At 27.9% G+C, this 19,057-nt stretch overlaps 1 protein-coding gene across 2 annotated transcripts in view; it reads left to right on the top strand.

Moving 5' to 3' along the window:
- The first annotated feature begins 9,203 nt into the window (after positions 1-9,203).
- The window catches only part of LOC129981115 (uncharacterized), a 29,351-nt gene continuing 19,497 nt past the window's right edge, over positions 9,204-19,057 (top strand). The window contains exons 1-2 of one of the 2 annotated variants that reach the window (XM_056091792.1): positions 9,204-9,356; positions 16,231-18,117. In XM_056091792.1, the coding sequence (XP_055947767.1) occupies positions 16,517-17,608 (1,092 nt within the window). In that variant the 5' untranslated portion in view covers positions 9,204-9,356; positions 16,231-16,516 and the 3' untranslated portion in view covers positions 17,609-18,117. Of the gene's footprint in view, positions 9,357-16,230; positions 18,118-19,057 lie in introns of those variants that run through there. The other variant, XM_056091793.1, reaches the window with a different exon arrangement.

The raw sequence follows: 19,057 nt of genomic DNA on the forward strand, positions 1-19,057 counted from the left end.
TCGAACCCTGCCGGTCGAAGACCCTCTGTGTGACTGGTGTAACTATGTAATCCATTTGCGTGGTATAAACTGTGACCCGTACAAAACTCCGTGCACATGGCATAAATGTGAATGAAATGTATGAATGAAGTACGCTCCATGAAAAGGGCTGTAAGGCATGAGAAGCTAATTCGTATCCTTGGCCCTAGATGGCGCTACTGAAACAAGAGACGTTAAAAGATTACTATCGATCGAGATTGAATTTGAACAAAATTTGTAAAAAATGTATTGATTAAAATTTGCGAACAGTATTTCCTTTTCACTTAATAAGTTAAGAAAGAATTTTCTGCTTTTTGCTGTTTTTCAGGCAAATTATCATTTTGTATTAAAAGTATAGTAATTGGTTAAGTAAAAGAAATTGTTTAACACTTTCATCGCGAGGGACGAGATAACTCGTCTTCCAGGAATATTCGCTATGCGCGAGGAATGAGATAACTCATTCTCTGCTCAAAGTTTTCATGTATTATTGCAGCGTCTTATATATAATTATCATATAATGCTGAACACATATTACAACATATATTAATTAAAAATTATAAATGCATTAAATGTGTTAAAACTTTTTCTTATATTGTCAATTACTATAATAAATGCTGGGCGCTCTTTCAGTAAATTAAAATTAATAAATAACTGTCTTCGATCAAGCTGTACATAACGCTTAAATGCGCTCGTTATACTAAGCATCAAAATGAAATTGCAAAAAATTGTAATTTTCCTGAAGTAATTAATAGCGAAAAAAAATCACGCATTAAATAAACATGCAGTAATAATATTTCTTCATATTGTTTTTTGTTTTATTTTTTACTTTGCAAAAAATTTATGGCCCCAAATGGCTTTCTGCAACCACGCTCCTTCATAGAGAATGCCGGCTCTGGACGCCTCCTCCTTGACATTATGCCGATGGAAGGATATTATTTGGACATTTCTGCGCATTTTTGCTTCCTATCTGTCCATATTTTAACTATCCATTCACAAAATATTGGCATTTTTTTTTCCGCAGAATTTTTGAAGAATAAGCAGCTTCTGGATATTTTTTTAAAGATAGCAAACAAAGAAATCTTTCAAAAATTAAAAATGCAGTTTCTCTCGATATTCATAAATATTTATGAATTTCCATTTTTGAATGATTTAAAGAGAATTCATAAATAGTTATTTGCATGTATTAAATTTTTTTTGTAGAAATTTGAATATAATTTATTACAAAACATGATTAATAATAGCTAAAAGATGAAATTATAATTTTAATATTGTTGTTAATTTTTATTTAGGAATTTTTGATCTAAAAACTACATGAAAACCAAACTATGAATTATGAACTAATTTATGGGTTTTTTTTTCTTTCGTTTTCTGTAAATAGTATTTAAATGCTGAAAGAAAAAGTGAGAAATATTTAAATTCAATGATTTACACTTAGACAATGAAACATCGAAAAATTTTGAAGTATTATCTCTGTAAATATAAATAGGAATTATAAATCAATGCATGTTTTACATAATATGTTTATAATTACAATATTCAAATCGTAAATTGTTTCGGAAAATTTAAGAACTATCACATAATTTAACACGAATACTTCATTCCTTGAAAAAAAATGCAGAAAAAAAATTCGAAAAAAAAAAAAATGATGGAACTTTTTATCCTTTTTTCAATTCCTACTATTAGCTAAGTCGTTCTCTTGGCCCTAGATGGCGCTACGATAGAGAAAGAGACGTTCTTCGTAACAGTGGGCTTGTCCATAGCAAGTGCCATAAGAAACAACAACAACAACAGCTAACACTTTCTCTATATATATCTTGTTCAAATTTTCAATCGTTAATAAAATACTTTTCATTCATCCACTCAAGTTCAAATGCATTTTTTTAAACTTATAGTGGATGACACTTGATGTTAATACAGTTTTTTTTCAAATATTAATTAATTAATTAAATTTGTCCAGTAATTTCTATTTGGTTGCTAAAGTCGCCATGTCGTCAAGCTCTCTTTTGCCACTTAATATTGTAATTCTGTCATATGTACAATATATACATATTTCAATTAATTGTAATTATTTTATAAAAAGTAGCGAAAATAAAAAAAAATGTTGACCTAAGTAAGAATTAACTTAAAATTTATATATATATTACTTGTTTATGTTATAGAATGTGCGCATTTTTTTAATTTTTTTTTAGCTTTGTCAGTATTAAATATTTTTTTCAAACGTCAGAAAAATTACATCTTTAAAAAAAGCATGCATTACATATATTTTTTCATTAATATATGCCAAACTTTAACGCCTTTTTTGGTGTACACAACTTTAGAAATATATATATATCTATATATATAACTCTAGCTTTTCTGGACATTTATTCTCTTATGTAAAAAAAAAAAAAAATTGTTTTTCTCGAATAAAATTTTGATAACTATTTTCAGAAGGTTTCATAATAAACCATTGAGGAACTTGAGAAATTTCTTCTTTCTACGTTGGAATCAGCTGAAAGGATCTTGCAATTTGATGATGCCACCATATCCGTGAACGGGGAAGGCGTTACATCCCCTTTCAGTAAGGAGGGTAGTAGTAGGCTGACTCACAGAGAAGGGGGAAGGGCAGACCTTCATAAATTGATACGATTGTATTTATATTATTCTATCCCTTCAATTCCCATTAGCCAATTATCTATTACCAACAGTTGAAGACAAGAAAAAGAACAAAGAAGATTTTTTTTTTCAATCGAATAGTCGTAAGACGTTGAAAAAGTACTGCAACTTGTGCAGCTAAAATTAATTCTGCTTTGAAAGTAATGAGTAAAATTTTTGCGAATTTTATTTTTTGCTGTAATAAATATTTATTATTGTAATTAAATACTTACTTGCATTATTTTTACTTCCTCGTATACGAAGTAGAGAGGAAGTGTTGTTATCCTCAGAGAATTCGAAATTGAAATTTTGACAAATCTCAACCTTTTATCTCCTTGAGTTCTTAAAGCACATTTTTTGGAAAATCTCTGTCTATCTGTGATAAGGATAACTTTAAAACGCTTTTAGCAAGACAGCTGAAATTTGGTATATGGTAGAACAAGATATATAAAATTCTGTATACAGATTTAGCATCTATAATGTGACCTGTGGTGAAGCTTTATAAGCCAGATAACAGCTGCGGAACATGAGAAATTACGTTTGTCTTGTGGTCATGTTACTCGGTTACGAATCATAAAGTTGCGAGTTCGATCCTCGCTTATAACCAATCGCAACAGACCTATTGAATTTTGAGCCAAATTTCTCAAGATGTTGACCATCTGTCGGTCTGTACTTTCAGAAACATGCAAACACGATAACTCAAAAGCACATTGACTTAAATATATCAAATTTGGTTAGATTTTATGACTGCAAGTGTACTACTGAGTCAAATTTTTGTTTCTATCGGTTGGGGGATAAAAGCGTCTAAAACACAAATTTGATTTTCAGATACCATTAATAATACGTCAGGAATTAATAGACAAAAAATATTAATATTTCGTAACTATTATTTGCCCAGGTCATATAAGGCATAACACTTTTAGTGGAGATTATATGATAAAAATTTTGGGGAAGACTACTCTTTTAACTATTTCTAAGAAAGTTCATCAATATAAATTGTTAATAAATATTCGTGATAAAATAAAAAAGAGTGTTTCTTCTATTTGACTGACGTGGACTTAATTATAAGAAATAGATATTTAGTTCTGATTGGATTTCGAAGCAGTTTTTATATATAAGCCGATATAATTTCTTGTCTATTATAGCAATTATGATTGCCAGTTCAAATATATTTTACATTTTTTCACTCGGTCATTAAAATAATAACTGAGATTTTGGAATAAATTTTCGAAATATTAATTTCTTAATCATGTATTTTATACACTTTAACTCTTTCTAATAAATTAAACAGCCAGACTCCTGGCATAAGAGTAGCGCGTCTTCCCCGTGATTTGGGAATCTCGGGTTCGAGTCCCGGTTCGGGCAATGTTGTTCTTCTTTTGTGTTCTATCTGTGAAGTGTGTGAATGTGCCTCCCTGTAAAAAGGGGTTGTGCAAGCGAATGTAACGCTTGAAGTAGATAAGTCGTACTATTGGCCCTAGGTGGCGCGACTAAAAAAATAAGAGACGCTCACTCGGCTTAAATTACCGACAGATCTGTGAGCGAGCTTGTAAAGTGCCATAAGTAACAATAACATAATAAATTAAATTCTAGTGGGTCTTTTAAAACGATTATTTTAGAAAAATTAGCTATTAATTTATTGTCACGCCAAAACAGATTTCTAATAAGACAATAATAACCTTAAACTGGCATGGAATGCTATGATTTTTAATTTCATTATTTGAACACTTCGTTATCTTGTCTAAAATTTTCTTAAGTCGCGAAATATTTGCCATTTGCTATATTTATAAATATTATAAATAGATCCTCTAAATTGTTAAATGTTAAACCCATAGTCAAAATGACATATTGATGTTAGTTTTCCTTTGGTGATTATAAGGATAGTCCATTTTAAATGCTCTATTTTATTTTTAATTTTTTTTAATTGATAGCTATAGTGCCTTTGCATAACCATGTTAGAAAATTAATCTAATTTTAAAGTGATAATTTAAATATTTCTACATTACTGCACTTGAGGGTCTTGGTGGAAATGGCTAAAGTTTCTTCTAGTGGAAGAATTTGTGATGTGAGAAGAGTGGCAAAAATTGAAACAGATGAATCAATATTACTAGGAACGCTTGGTAATTATGAAATCAAAAAATATCGGGGGGGGGGGCAGCTAGAGGTGTCACCCCAAAACTTTTTCGCATACACTCTAATAAATTTGTCATGCCAGAGAATGCTTTACATGGCATTGCTGCACAATAGTTTTGAAATATTTTTTGGCATTAATTTAGCATTTTACTGAATTTATTGCATCATCCTTGACGAGTTATTTGATGATGGGATGTTTAATAGTATCCAAAAATTGAATTCTCGTTTAAGATCCATAATTCCCAACCGAATGAAACAAAAATTTCATACAAAACTCCAATTGTAGTCAAAAAATTCCATTCCAAATTTGATACATTTAAGTCTTTGCGTTTTTGAAGTATCACGTTTACTTGTTTGTGAAAATACAGACCGACAGACAGCCAACATGTAGCTGGATTTGGTACAAAATTTGAATGGTGTCCACACTACAAATGTTAAATCTGTATCGAATTTTATTTATCTAGCTCTTTTCGTTTTGTAATTATCGTCTGAACAGATTTATTTCCTCATAACAGATTTTACTCTAAAATTTGATAACAATTTGCAAATTTGATTGTAAAGACCGTATGCCAAATTTCAACCGTCTAGTTCAAAGCGTTTTTTGAGTTATCTTCGTCACAGACAGGCAAATGGATATTTTCCAATAATGTAATTTTTTGGATTTCAGTGATGTCAAAAACATGAAGATTTCTTAAAATCTCGAGTTCGAAATTTTTGACGATTACTATACTTTTTCTATACAACATATGCTGGAAAGTAAGAACATTTCGAAGACCATAGCACAGAAGACATTGTATTTAGATGAAAAGTAAAGCAAATGTCGAAACAAAACTAAATATTCGATATCATGCGCCAGAACTTCCATGGTGTTAGAAGCGTGTATCAAAGTTAATTCAACATTTAGATGTTTGGTTGATTTTTCAAAAAGAACAAACGTCGGAATTAAGGAAAGTGCACAAAAATTTAAAGGACGTTATTCTTAGAATATCAAATCTGAATTTGTTAATGGAATGGGGCATTTTAAATTCTACATGTCACAAGTTCTCGACATAAATGAAGAAAAACTAATACCTACAATGATGTCTTATGAATTGATGTATGATAATATAGTACAATCAATTTTACCTAATGTAATGGCTGAACTGAAAATTTACAGAGGCTTAATAATTACAAATACAAACTTTGAACGAAGTTTCACGAAAGTGAAGCTGCTTTAAGGAAAGTGCACAAAAATTCAAAGGACGTTATTCTTAGAATATCAAATCTGAATTTGTTAATGGAATGGGGCATTTTAAATTCTACATGTCACAAGTTCTCGACATAAATGAAGAAAAACTAATACCTACAATGATTCCTTATGAATTGATGTATGATAATATAGTACAATCAATTTTACCTATCGTAATGGCTGAACTGAAAATTTACAGATGCTTAATAATTACAAATACAAACTTTGAACGAAGTTTCACGAAAGTGAAGCTGCTAAAAACTATAATAGATTGTCGATAATTCAAGAATACCTGAACTCTCTGGTTATTATGGCCAATGGAAATACTATATTAAAATAGAGAGAGTGGTTTCCTCAAAACTTTCTCGTACTCTCTCTAATAAAGGTGTTATTCAAAAAAAATGTTTTGCCTGACAAAGCCAAACATTAACTGTTGGCATAAATTTAGCAATTTTAATGAATCTATAATGTGATCTTTTCCGAGTTCATTGGCTCCTAATCCTGGCATACGGTTAATAGTACCGAAAATCGAATTTGTGTTTTAGATCCGTTTTTAGAAACTGATTGAAACAAAAATTTGACAAAAAAAACTACACGTGTGTCACAAAATCCGGTAACGAAATTAAGTCATTTAAGTCACTGCATTTCTAACTTATTACGTTTACATGTTTCTGAAAGTACGAACTGACGGTCATCCCCTCGTTGAATTTGGCTCAAAATTCGACAGGTGTCTACACCATAGGTGTTAAATATGTGTACTGAATTTCATCCATCTAGCTCTCTTCTTTTTGTAGTTATTGTATTTACTTATATATTATAGATAGACAGACTTCCTCTGAATAAATCTTGCTCAAAATTTGACAGAAATCGACAAATTTGGCGTAAAGATAATATACCAAATTTCATCCATCTAGATCAAAGCATTTTTGAGTTATCTTTTTCACAAGCATGCAGATAAACGGACATTTTCCAAAAATGTGTTTCTTGTCCTCAAGAAGGTCTAAAAAGCGAAGAATCATCAAAATCCCGAATTCGATTTTTTTAACGATTACAATTTTTATTTTCTCTGTACTGCATATACGAGAAAATAAAAATAATGCATTCCTAAGATAGTTTTACAGAATATATATAAAAAAAATTGAGGAAGTTCCAACATGGGAGTGTGCATTATATAAAAATAAGATAAAACAAATAAAAATTTATTTGTTTTATAATTTTATAGTATAATACTACTTTTAATTTTAAAAATACCCATTCTGTAATTAAAAAAATGTTTAAAAAGCTGTGGCACTTTCTCATTATTTTGTTGAAATTAAAAAGATATTATTATTTGGAACTGTTGTAATTTTTTTAAAACTTAAAAACGCTTATTGAAAAATATTTAAGTCAACAATGTTTAAATAATTAATTCAGTCCATTAGATAATTTTAAACTATTATATTTAATGATATTAAATTAAATGATTTAAATTTAAAATTAAGTATTAATTAATTTAATAAAATAAATAATACTTATTAAATGATTTTAATATGCATTTTACTATAAAATTATTTATTTTCCAAATATGAAATTGAATAAAAATACCATTCGGTTTATGGGATAAAGAACATTGGCGTTGTTTATTTCTAATTCGAAAGAAAATAAATAGAAATATTTTTTCTTAATAGTTCTCGGCTTATAATAAAACTCGTTATAATTCATCAAGATATTTGGAGTTTTATGAACTAAAACCAATTTTTTTTAATTGAAAAAGTTACCTTGTTTTAAAAGTTTCAACGAAGAAAAAGTAAAAAAAATGTTTCAAAATTTAAAAACTTGGTACTAATTCAACTCGCTAATTGTAATGTACATTCCATTTAGGAAATATGAAAAAAAAAACAGAAAGAAATCACTGTCACATTAATTCATAATTGTCTTTTATGTTATCAAAAAAATTATTGAAAAATAAAGATAAAGGCTAGCAACTTTATTCATTTGATTTCACATAAATAAAAAAAAAAGTATACAGATGAATTTAAAAGATCTGTACAATTTACTTAGAAGAGGGCCTCAGGAAAATGTAGCGAATATGGCTTCAAATTGTCAAAATCCGACATTGTGTTTTATAGGATAATCGAAAAGTGTTATAGCGCTATTGAAAACGTAAATATCAGATTCATCCATTTACTAAATTTCACGATATTGTTGCAACATTTTTTTATCCCTCTCGTAAACTACACAGATATTTAAAAAAAATCTTTCTTCTTTAATTTTCAACAATGGTAGAAAATTAGATAGTCGCGATTAGATAGTTGATGAAAAAAAAAAAAATGAAAACGGTTTAGGCCAACATAATCTTCTGTTAAAAATTAAAAGAAAAAAATATTAATAATTTTTTTAATTAATGAAAAATTCACACGATTATTAAATTGATACTATTGAATTTTTTTAAAAAGAATTCGAAACGGTATAAAAAATTATTTTTAATCAAGAAATTAAGAAATGGGCTTCGAATAAAAAGTTTAATCAAACGCTTTTTTTTTTCCCCTTCTTTTGATTAAAAAAAATAAAGAGTTTACTGTCAACAGATAAGTAATCGCTTAATAATGGAAACCGATGTTCATATTTTAAAAAACCATTTTTTTACAAGAATTATCTTTCTTTATCTTAAGACAGAAAAAAATTATCTTTGAAATATTATCAATTTTATTTCCGAACAACTTTTCTTTTAATTATAATATTTTTAATTCAATTTGATACGCAAACTGTTTTGAAATGTTGTGATGGAATTCAAACTCATCCATCAAAACATTAAATCGGGTGCTTTTGCCAATCATTGACTCCATAGAAGGAATTTCACTTCGGCTTTTATTTCGTATGTATACACTTTTTAATATGCAGTAACTTACTCAATTGAATTCATGTTTTTCGATCATATCAAATTATAAGGTGAAATTTTAAAAAGGCGGACAAGTTAATCGCCAAAGGCAGCTAAAGTAAATAAACATATATTTATAGAACCAATGAAAAAAAAAAAAAACTCTAAACAACAACCTAGGAAACGGAGAAAGCAAGCACATAGCATTTTATTGAAAAGAAAAAGGCTGACATAGCAATATCGATTTCTTCCAGATATTTGGATTCTAGAATGATTACGCATGCGCAGAAAGGAGGTAGAGCATGCGCTGAAAAAGCAAACGATAGCAAGCGGTTGATCACGCAAGACAAATTTCTGCTCGTACTTCAACTTTCATAATAAGGCAGATGAAGATAGCCTTGAGAGAATTGAATTCATAAAGCTTTTTCCCCCTGTTATGCTTTGGCTTACGGAGGACTTTTGGCATCCATCTACCAGCACACTAAAGTAATTTTTAATTATTATGATTCAAATAATACTGTTCGTGTGTTGCTCGATATTTTATTGAAGTTTTTGTCTTTTCTATCTTATTATGGGAGGCGCAGGAGAAGTTGATAATGTTATGTTTCCATCAAATGCAAATGAATTTCGTTGACTATAGTAATTTATTTTAACATTAAAATTGGTATAGGCCTATTTTTCATTGCTCTCGTAGATAAATTTATGTATTTATTTCATTGGAGTCATTAACTTGAATTTACTTTTATAGAAATAATTTATCTTTTAACGCCAACTCCTTTTAATTCGTAATGTTTGTTCCAAGTAAATGTATTCCGTATTAATATTTATTGCAGTTAGTTGGATTGTAAAATTTCTCTGATTGAACATTGCTTACTGTAATTACCAAAAATTAAGGCTGGAAAGATTTTTCCCATCAGTTTTTTTTAGGTATGATTGTATTAGGTTCAAGTAATTTTTATTTCATAAATGTCTATTTATTTGAATGCAGTTAATTCTAATTACTCTAAGCCTGTCATCATGGATAAGTTGAGCATATACAGTTTTTACTATTTTTAATAGTTGGTTTAAATCTTCTTTACTTGTATATTAATTGTTTGCCAGCAAGTAATCACCAAAGACAACATGTTAATCTATTTACTGTGTACATCAGTGATATACGTGTAATTGTAAAGTTTGCCATTGTCTGCAGCTAAGCCAAAATTTTACTAATTTGGTAATGGCTTGAAGTTAATGCAAAATACCAAATCTTTTTTTTTAATAAGTGTAAAATTCAAGTTAGTTTAATACTGGATTTTTGTAAGCAAATGAATGACATTTGTTTCAATAATTTTATTGCAGTTTTTATATCTAAATGAATGTCATGTGAAGTAAATTCAGAATAAAAATTAAATTAAAATGATTGAATGCTTAGGATTTTACCTGCATATCAAAAAATGCACTCAGAATAAAATTTATTATCCATTTATTAAAAACATGTTTGAATATTCCATTCTTTTTGCATAATAAATTGCATGGAAAGTAACTGAGTGTTAATAAAAAAACACACAGTGTATTAAATAGCTTAGTATAACTTGAAATGTGTAGCTAAAAATTGGAATTCCAGAAAATAGAAATAAAAACTATTGTATTGAAACTCTCAAATATTCGCTGTTCTTCGTGCATGTGAAAATGCCTCGATACTCTTGAAATGAAATTAACATGTATATGAAATGTACCTATGTTTGAATAATTATCGATCTTTGTGCATTACAAAATGCAATTTCCCTTTGCTGATAAAGATATGTGCATAAAAATATCAAAATTGAAAATTTACATAAGCATTTGTCCTCATTGTTTAATTACATTTCATTACATTACAAATTGCACTCAACTGGTATAGAAATATATAAATATTGTAGATAAGTGGCCACTTGCTATATTTTGTACTACTGAAACATACCTTCTGATGTTTTCTAAATTAAACTTTTTCTATATCTCAAGAATAATAAATAAAATGAGTCAATAACAAAAAAACTATGAAAAATGGTACAATTTTTTTTTAACAACGACCAAAAAGTGCCAAGCAAAAATTTCACCAAATTATAAAAATATAATCAAGTTATATAATCACATGCTATATAGTGTGATGATTGAAATCGTCAAATTGATGAAATTTTTTCTTGGTGCTTTTTGATTGTCATTACAACCAACAAGTACCATAAAAAATTTTTTATCTTTACAATTTTTGTAGTATATACTTTTGACTTCCATTAATGAGTTGGAAAATTCATTAATGTCCCTTATATACATAAAATATTTTATTAAAATTTATCATGAATTGGGTACTACTAATGTAATTCAATAATATAAACATTTCGCTAGGTTTACGAAATAAGATACCTGATGAATTTATTTGAAAATTAGTCTCACTTTCGTGATTTGAAATGTATTGTATTTATATCCAACATAAAAATAGTTTTCTAATTTGTATATCAATGTGGTCTTTCTTCCATGATCCGTATTCATTTGGTCTGCTAAATAAAAATTCTCCTATTCTGGACTTGGATCTATTCATTGTTTATTTATTTTATATGCAATAATAGTGTATAAAATAAATAAGTATGAATATTAGTATGAATTCATTGATTCTGACTTGAATGACAAGTCCATCTGAAATTCTTCTTATAGAAGCCATATTCATTTTGCAGGCATCCTGCCTTAGAAAAATTCTGATGGTTTATATGAAATGTTCATAAGTTTCAAAGAAGTGAGTTTAATTTGAAATTTCAGGTAGAATAATTAAATTTATGTCATTAATTGAAAGACTGATTCTTTTATTGAAAGAAATAAACTTATATTATTGTATAAATTCCATTTCCGTAGCTTTAAAAAAGATAGAGATTTTTAAAAATTGTTATTAAGTATTCACTTTTATATTAGTTGGTTTACTTACAATTATAAATAGTGAGACTTAATTTAAATCTTTAATTATTCAATTAAATCATTTCAGTTTTATTTTATAAATGTGCGATTCTGTTTATCAACATAAAAGAATCATTTCCCATTACTACAGAATCTATATTATTTTTGCATTAAAATAAAGCATTCATTATGTCACTTTGTAACAGCTTAACTCTTTTTTTATTTATTTATTTTTTTCCTTAAACCTGTCTACTTTTTAAGTTTATATTACCATTCATTAAAAGAATCATTTTTGAAACAATTTAAATTTTTATATAATATCTTTGAAATTTCACAAGCAAAGTGTGTTAAGAATGCTTCAAAATAAATTGTAATGAATAGTGAATTTTTATATTTAGAGTGTCACTATATTTAAATATGCATTAAGCCAGTATAACGCAGAATGGTTGTGAATGGTATTAGTACAAAAAGTTGTAAATTTCTGAGATCTTTACCTTCCAAGATCATGATATTACAAACATTACAATGTTTATTTACAAATAATTTTTTTAATTACATCTAAATTTTTTAATTCCTCTGAAAATTCAGAGATTGCATATTCCATTTATTGAATTAAGTGAAGATTAGTGTGCACCCAAGTTTGTCGCCAATATTGCAACCCATCGGAATGCTTTTCTAGCAACCTAATGCTGTTTTGTTTACTACTTTTTGCAATGGTTGAGTTGTACATAAACTACAACTATATTATGAAAAAATGTTAAATTAAAAATATTAAAAAAATATCGATTAAAGATTTTAATTTTGTTCTTTATTATAATTAAAATTTATTAAATAAAGAAAGTTAAGCTTATAATTAAAAGTTATTTTCTTCTTTCTTTTTTTTTAATGTGAATACTAACAGAAAATATTTATTCTTTTGAAATTTTTAATTGTCAGTATGCGCTTTAAAAAATCGTCTGCATTTTCACTTTAAAAGACAGCTGCAATGGAATTCTTCACAGTTCTCGTAATTCTTTTGGTGTTCTAACGGTTGGTTCTCTTCAAATTTTGTTATGTCGGGAGTATTTCGAACCTGTAGAATGAATGAATGGTGAGTTATATATATATATATTACGAGTTGATGAAGTTAGAAAAGGATGCTTGTTTGAAATTTTGTATTGAGAAGGGTTTGATATCGAACCGGCAGAATGGATGAAGCGTGAATGGAATATATTTTTTACGAGTTGATGGTGTTGGGAAAAGGATGTTTGTTTGAAATTTTGTATGGAGAATGTTCCGATTACTTCTTTCTCCGTTCTTTCTTTTCTTTTGGTTATGTACTGCTTCTGTTATCCACACAGTCTTTATGTTCAATGTGCTAGCGAAGCCGTAGGATGTTTTTTTAAGTTAAAAAATTGTGAACTGGGCAGTCTGGAAAAAAAAAAAATACTTATTAGTTAAAAGTTCTAATTATATGGCGGGAAATGATAACCGTAACTGTTCCGCGGAAGTAATTGTTTATTTTGTCCGCCATCTTTATTGGCGACTTGGCATTGTTGGCGCAGCTGGGTGCACACTGAAATTCACTTTTATACATTTATTCACTTATCAAATTGTATTTTATAATTAGTTAGTTTTAGTTTTTTTAAAAATTAAGCAGTTGTTTATTATTTATTTCCTGGAGTTCATTTATGCTAAATTGTGCAATGTAATTAATTAATAGCAAAATGCTATGAATTATCGTCATGGTTACATGAATTATCACCATATCAAGTTCTTTTATAAAAATTTTCACAAGGCCCTCTCTGCAATTCAATTTTGTATCGTATCCCACTTTTGACCTAGCTGGTCTTGTTAATATCAAGATGTCTTTTCTAAGTTTAATAAACTTAATGGATTGTTTCTTAAAATATTCAAATTTGGTTTCCTGTTATAAAAATTTGCAAATCATAAAGAGATTTACTTTGCTTAGAAGTATTTATTAAAATAAAATATACATTTTTTTTTACTGAAAATTTTAACAAACAAATTTGTTCATATCTTTAAATGTGTAGGATTTTTCTTTATTGAGACATATTAAGCACGTATTAATTTTATTTTCTTCTGTTTCAACTCTTAAGGCATTTAAACTAGTATCAATTTTTAAAGTTCTGAAATAAGAATCTCAACACAAAATACTCCATATGAATTTTGCATGTTATGGGAATTCCCATTGTATATTTTTCATTGTTGGACAATTCTGGATGTTTAGAAGTTGTTTTCCTTTATAGTTATGAGCATTTGGTTATAGCTATTTTTTATCAATATTTTCTGTTAAAGAATTTGGCTATAATCTGAAAAAGTATGAATTTTGAGCTTTTTGAATAAAGCCGATTTATTTCATAAGTGAAGCTTGAGCAATAAATCACGTGTGGAAGTATGAATTATACATATTTCAAGTTTGTGCGTTGCCATATGTAAAATTTTTTTTACCATATTTCTTAGGGTGTATTAAAAATAATCAAATTATAATAGCTAGAAAATTAAAATATTGTTAAAAATTTGTAATTTGATAATGAGACACAAAGGAACTGTCTTAAAGGATATCAAATTTTAAAAAATATCACAATGATTTTGAGTGATTTCATGATATTTCAATTAACAAAAGTTATAAAATGAATAAAAGCCATTTATTCAATATGCCTTGAGGTAATAGATTCCAACCATAAGGAGATAAAAACTCAATGCATCAAAAGAGACAATTTTTGTTCATAAATGATTTGATAAAGCAGTGAATTTTGAATTTCATGGCAGAAATGAAAAATATTTGTAGAAAGTCTTATTATACATTTTTAAAATTTGCTAAACTTAAGTAAGTAATTGTGCCTAAATGTATGAGGACAATTGAAAAGGTTTTAAAAATAAAAAGTTATATTAAGAACATGTTTATATTTTTTTGGTCATTGCCATGCGAAGAGCCATTCTGCTTGTTTGCAAATTTTGTTTAAAATTTGATCCTGTCCTTCAAATTACTCCAACTCTGTCCCTTCAAATTACTGCTTGCTTTAAATTTTGTAGCTTTAAATCCAACAGGTTGGACTGTTGGGTACAAACAAGCACACACATTTTCAATTTTATTAGTAGAGGAAGCAGTCCCCTTTAGTGACTAGATGATTCACCAATCTTTATTATAGTATTATTTATTTATTAATTGTATTATTTATTTGTAATTAATTTAATTTTTAGTTAGATAAAAGCATCAATTGCTACAAAATGATAGAAAATACACATCAAATATATTAATAATTTAAGTAAGTTTTAATACAAAGAAGGAATAGAGATATACTGAATGTTTTGCATAGAATGAAATTACTGATTGTTAAAAGTATAAAATGAATATAACAAATGTGAGCTTTGATTAATCTCCATTTTTCTCTATATTTGTCATTATTTTTCTTAAATATAATTAAGGTAAATTTTGTATTTTTTAATAGCCAGATAAAATGTTTGATTTATAGATAAGGTGCTACAATAAAATAAAAGTGTACATTTCATTACAGTAAGAAAAGTATCTATAAAAATAGTTGTAAAATGTAAATTCTGTTACACTGAGGCAAATTATGTATTAAAATAATTCAAAATTCTTATTAAAATTACTACTTGTATGATAAAAATTCTCGCTTCATGGAAAAATATGATGGATTAAATTTAAAATTGTGAATAAAAATTCAGTTTAATGACATTTTCTGAAGTTATTGGAAAGAAATAAAATTTTGATTTCAATTTGGGAGGGGGGTGAAATCATTTGTATGTGCTCGTTCTTACCCTGGAATGGTTGAATCTGGCAGCATTGCCAAATTACATGCCCTAAAAATAGTCAATATACATATTCTCATAATTGTTAATAGACTTTGTAATAGAAAAACTATTTATTTTTTTATTGGATCGCTTAAATAATTTTATTTCCTGAATTGCTATAAAACTTTCTGAATTAAATTTTTGAAAGCCATCTTCAGACATTCAAATCGAATATTTGAAGAAATGTATATTTATTGAGCGTCTAGAAATTTAAATTATAAAGCTAATTTTGCACAGTTCTGTCTCAATCTTGTTATTGGTATTAAATTAGTTGGTATTGCCATTGTATGTAAAAGAATTATATACTATAAAGAAGTTCTAGAAAACATTTCATGTAACAAGCATATATACCAGTTTCTGAAATTCGTGACAGGTATCAAGATTTATGTATAAACTTTCAGTTTTCTGTCTAATATAAATAATTAGTCATGTAAAATTTAGATATTTTTCAATTATTTTACTTAATTGAAAAAAAATGATTTTTAATTGGATGTTTTGTTTTTTTTTTCAAACCATCGACTTTCAGTTTAAATTATAACACACTCATATAATTTTTTTAAAAAAAATATTTAATTTTTATTTTATAGAAAAATGGCAAAACTTATACCTTCTTTTTCCCCTTTTCTTTTCTTTTTTTCTGTAGGTTATTCTGCAATTAACATCGGAGTTTCTGACAATTCTACCTACTCATCTTTTGTTTACTCCATCATTATGTCTCGCTCTACCCGAGTCTTCTGGAATTTTAATGGCTCTCTGTGTTTCTCTACTACTTTTTTTTTCCTCTTTAACCAAGAATAATTTCCCATCTGGTTCCCATTTCAAAAATATGCGGCATAATATCGAACAAGGATTCTAATAAGCTAGTTCTAAAAGCTAAATAATTAGCAATCTCTTTGAACTGACATATAAAGGTTATTTTTTCTGAGACAATGAATTTTAATTTCGTGCCGTCTGTAGTGCATATGGCTTCAGTGAAAGTTGTTTCGAATCTCCTACAGAACAGTGAGATAGGAAAGGTGCTAAATGACGATATGAGGATGCTGAATCCATTACATTGTTCTCGACGCGATAGACGTGATCAATGGGAATTAACAAAGATGAAAATATTGGAGAAATTGCCTTTTCTTCCATCTTTTATTTCGGAGGAAGTGGGGAAAATAATCCACCCTATGCATAACGAAGTTATGTTGTGGCTGAACGATCACAATTTGTATCTATCCCATCTCCAGGGCCAGTTCTATGTTGACTACAGCTTATTTTGCTGGAAAACTACTGGAATGATTGACAGAGAACAAACGGCAAAGAAAATTGTTCACAGTGAAAACTTTGATATCAGTCATCGTTTTATTATCGCCTGCACATATTTCTTTATGGACGAAATTCTGAGTCTTTGGGATGCGATGCAAGAATCTGGAATAAGAATTTCTGGAAGACAAATTAATTCTGCAGTGAATTTGTGGACAAAATTGCTCGCGGAAGAGAACGCAAAATCCATGGAAGAATTAATTAAAGATTATTTCAATCCCGCACAAATAAGGCAACCTAGAATACTCTTGAGATTAAGTTCTTACTTTCGCTTTTTGCCGCTGGAATATAGGATGGGTTATTTTTTAAACGATGGCTTCGGCGTTCAGGCAGATGATTTCTATTTGTGTCTGTACCAAATGAATGAAAGCGAATGTTTCGAATTTTTTCGAGCAAAACCTGTATTTGTGCTCCAACGTTTTTTGAAATGGCCGTTCCAATCTGTTTTCATAAAGCTGGCGACAGACATATCGAGACACATGGTGTTTACAGATTTTAAAGCCATCTTGGATCACATATTTAATGATTTCATTTTAGAAGGTTATAACTATTTTGAACTTTTTAAAGAATTCTGGAATATCATTCCCGATCATTATCAAAGTGAAATAAGGAAGGATGAGACAAAATTCCAGATTTGGAAACTGATTTTGAACTGTGATAGTAAAAAACCGACCTCTGAGTTTTTCGAAACTTTGGATCAATTTCATTTCCAGTAAAAATGACTTTGCGCATATCATTTTGGACTGTGGCTAGCTTGCACATATAGAAACTCGTGTAACTTGGATTTTCGATGTCTGAAAATAATTATTTGAGTTTTTAAATGCTGAATGAGTTTTTTCTATAAATCTTTTTATGTCATAAAATGAAATAAGCTTTTCAGTAAATGTGTTAAATATCACTTTTCTATTTTTTGGTTATTTTGTCTAATTTTAATTTCGTTGATGAAATAATAATATTAGCTTTCATTCGTGCTATTCTTTCCTTTAAAGATTGAAACTCTCTTCTGAAATAATAAAATAACACATGCCTTAAAAAATTCTAAATAAATTATCGCTTTATGTGTAATTTTAGAATTAGATTGTAAAATTGCTAAGCATCGATGCGCACAATTTATTTTTGTGAGATAAGTTATTATTAGCAGAATGCCAAGGAAATAATTATTGGTAATTATTAATACAGATATAAGTAACTTACTTTTTCATTGTTTTTATTTTTAAGTATTGTACATATAGTTTTATATGTGTAAACTTTATTATTTTATGTAACTTTCAGCAAACATGAAATTTTCTAAAAAGTGATTGTTTACTGCTCGGAATTAAAATACGTTTATCTATTGATTTATTGTATTTTTAATAGAAAAACTATTATTCGCCATGTCAGCAAAAACTATATTCATTCAGAGGAAAAAAGATATAAAAGAAATCGAGAAATGTAATACAAACAAAAAAAAATAATAATAATCGAGCGCAAAAAATAATAATAAATAAAAAATGAAATCTACGATCGCAAATTTCAAGTTATTATGAGAACATTAGTATTTTTAAGTCATTATTTGTCTTAATTAATTTAAATCATTAACCAGTTTGAACCGGTTTACGAGAGCTCCAAAGAGAGCTTCAAAACTTTTTGGCCATCCAAGAAAAAAATGAAAATTGTCATTTATACTTTATTTATTGCCTACGCGATTTCGAGCTCCAAAACCCCCTAACCAAAACAAACATATTAATTTACATAGAATTTTTATAAAAACAATAATTTTGTAAACACAAACTGCTGTTTTTTAATTTCTGACATCATAAAACAGTTTCATAATGGATTAATCTTAGAATAGGAGACAAATCCTTAAATGTTTCCCACTTAAGAATGAATGGAGTGATATTTCCTCATTAGGGGAAAGAGAAAATACTTATATCAATACTGTTATTAAACGCGAGTGAAGTTTTTTGAAAATATTATAAAAATTAAATTATTTCATTCCCTCCGAAAAAAAAATTACATTCCATGAAAATAACAGCTATGATGTCATAGTTCTACGTCAACCTTTTAAAAACGCATCTGCTTTCAAAGAAGCGTACATAATAATAATACAATATTGGTAAAAGCAGGTAAAAAAATATATGCGATTAAAAGATGATGATGAAAATTGCCATTTATGCTTTATTCAT

The sequence above is a fragment of the Argiope bruennichi genome, chromosome 8 (assembly GCF_947563725.1).
Source record: "Argiope bruennichi chromosome 8, qqArgBrue1.1, whole genome shotgun sequence".
NCBI lineage: Eukaryota > Metazoa > Arthropoda > Arachnida > Araneae > Araneidae > Argiope > Argiope bruennichi.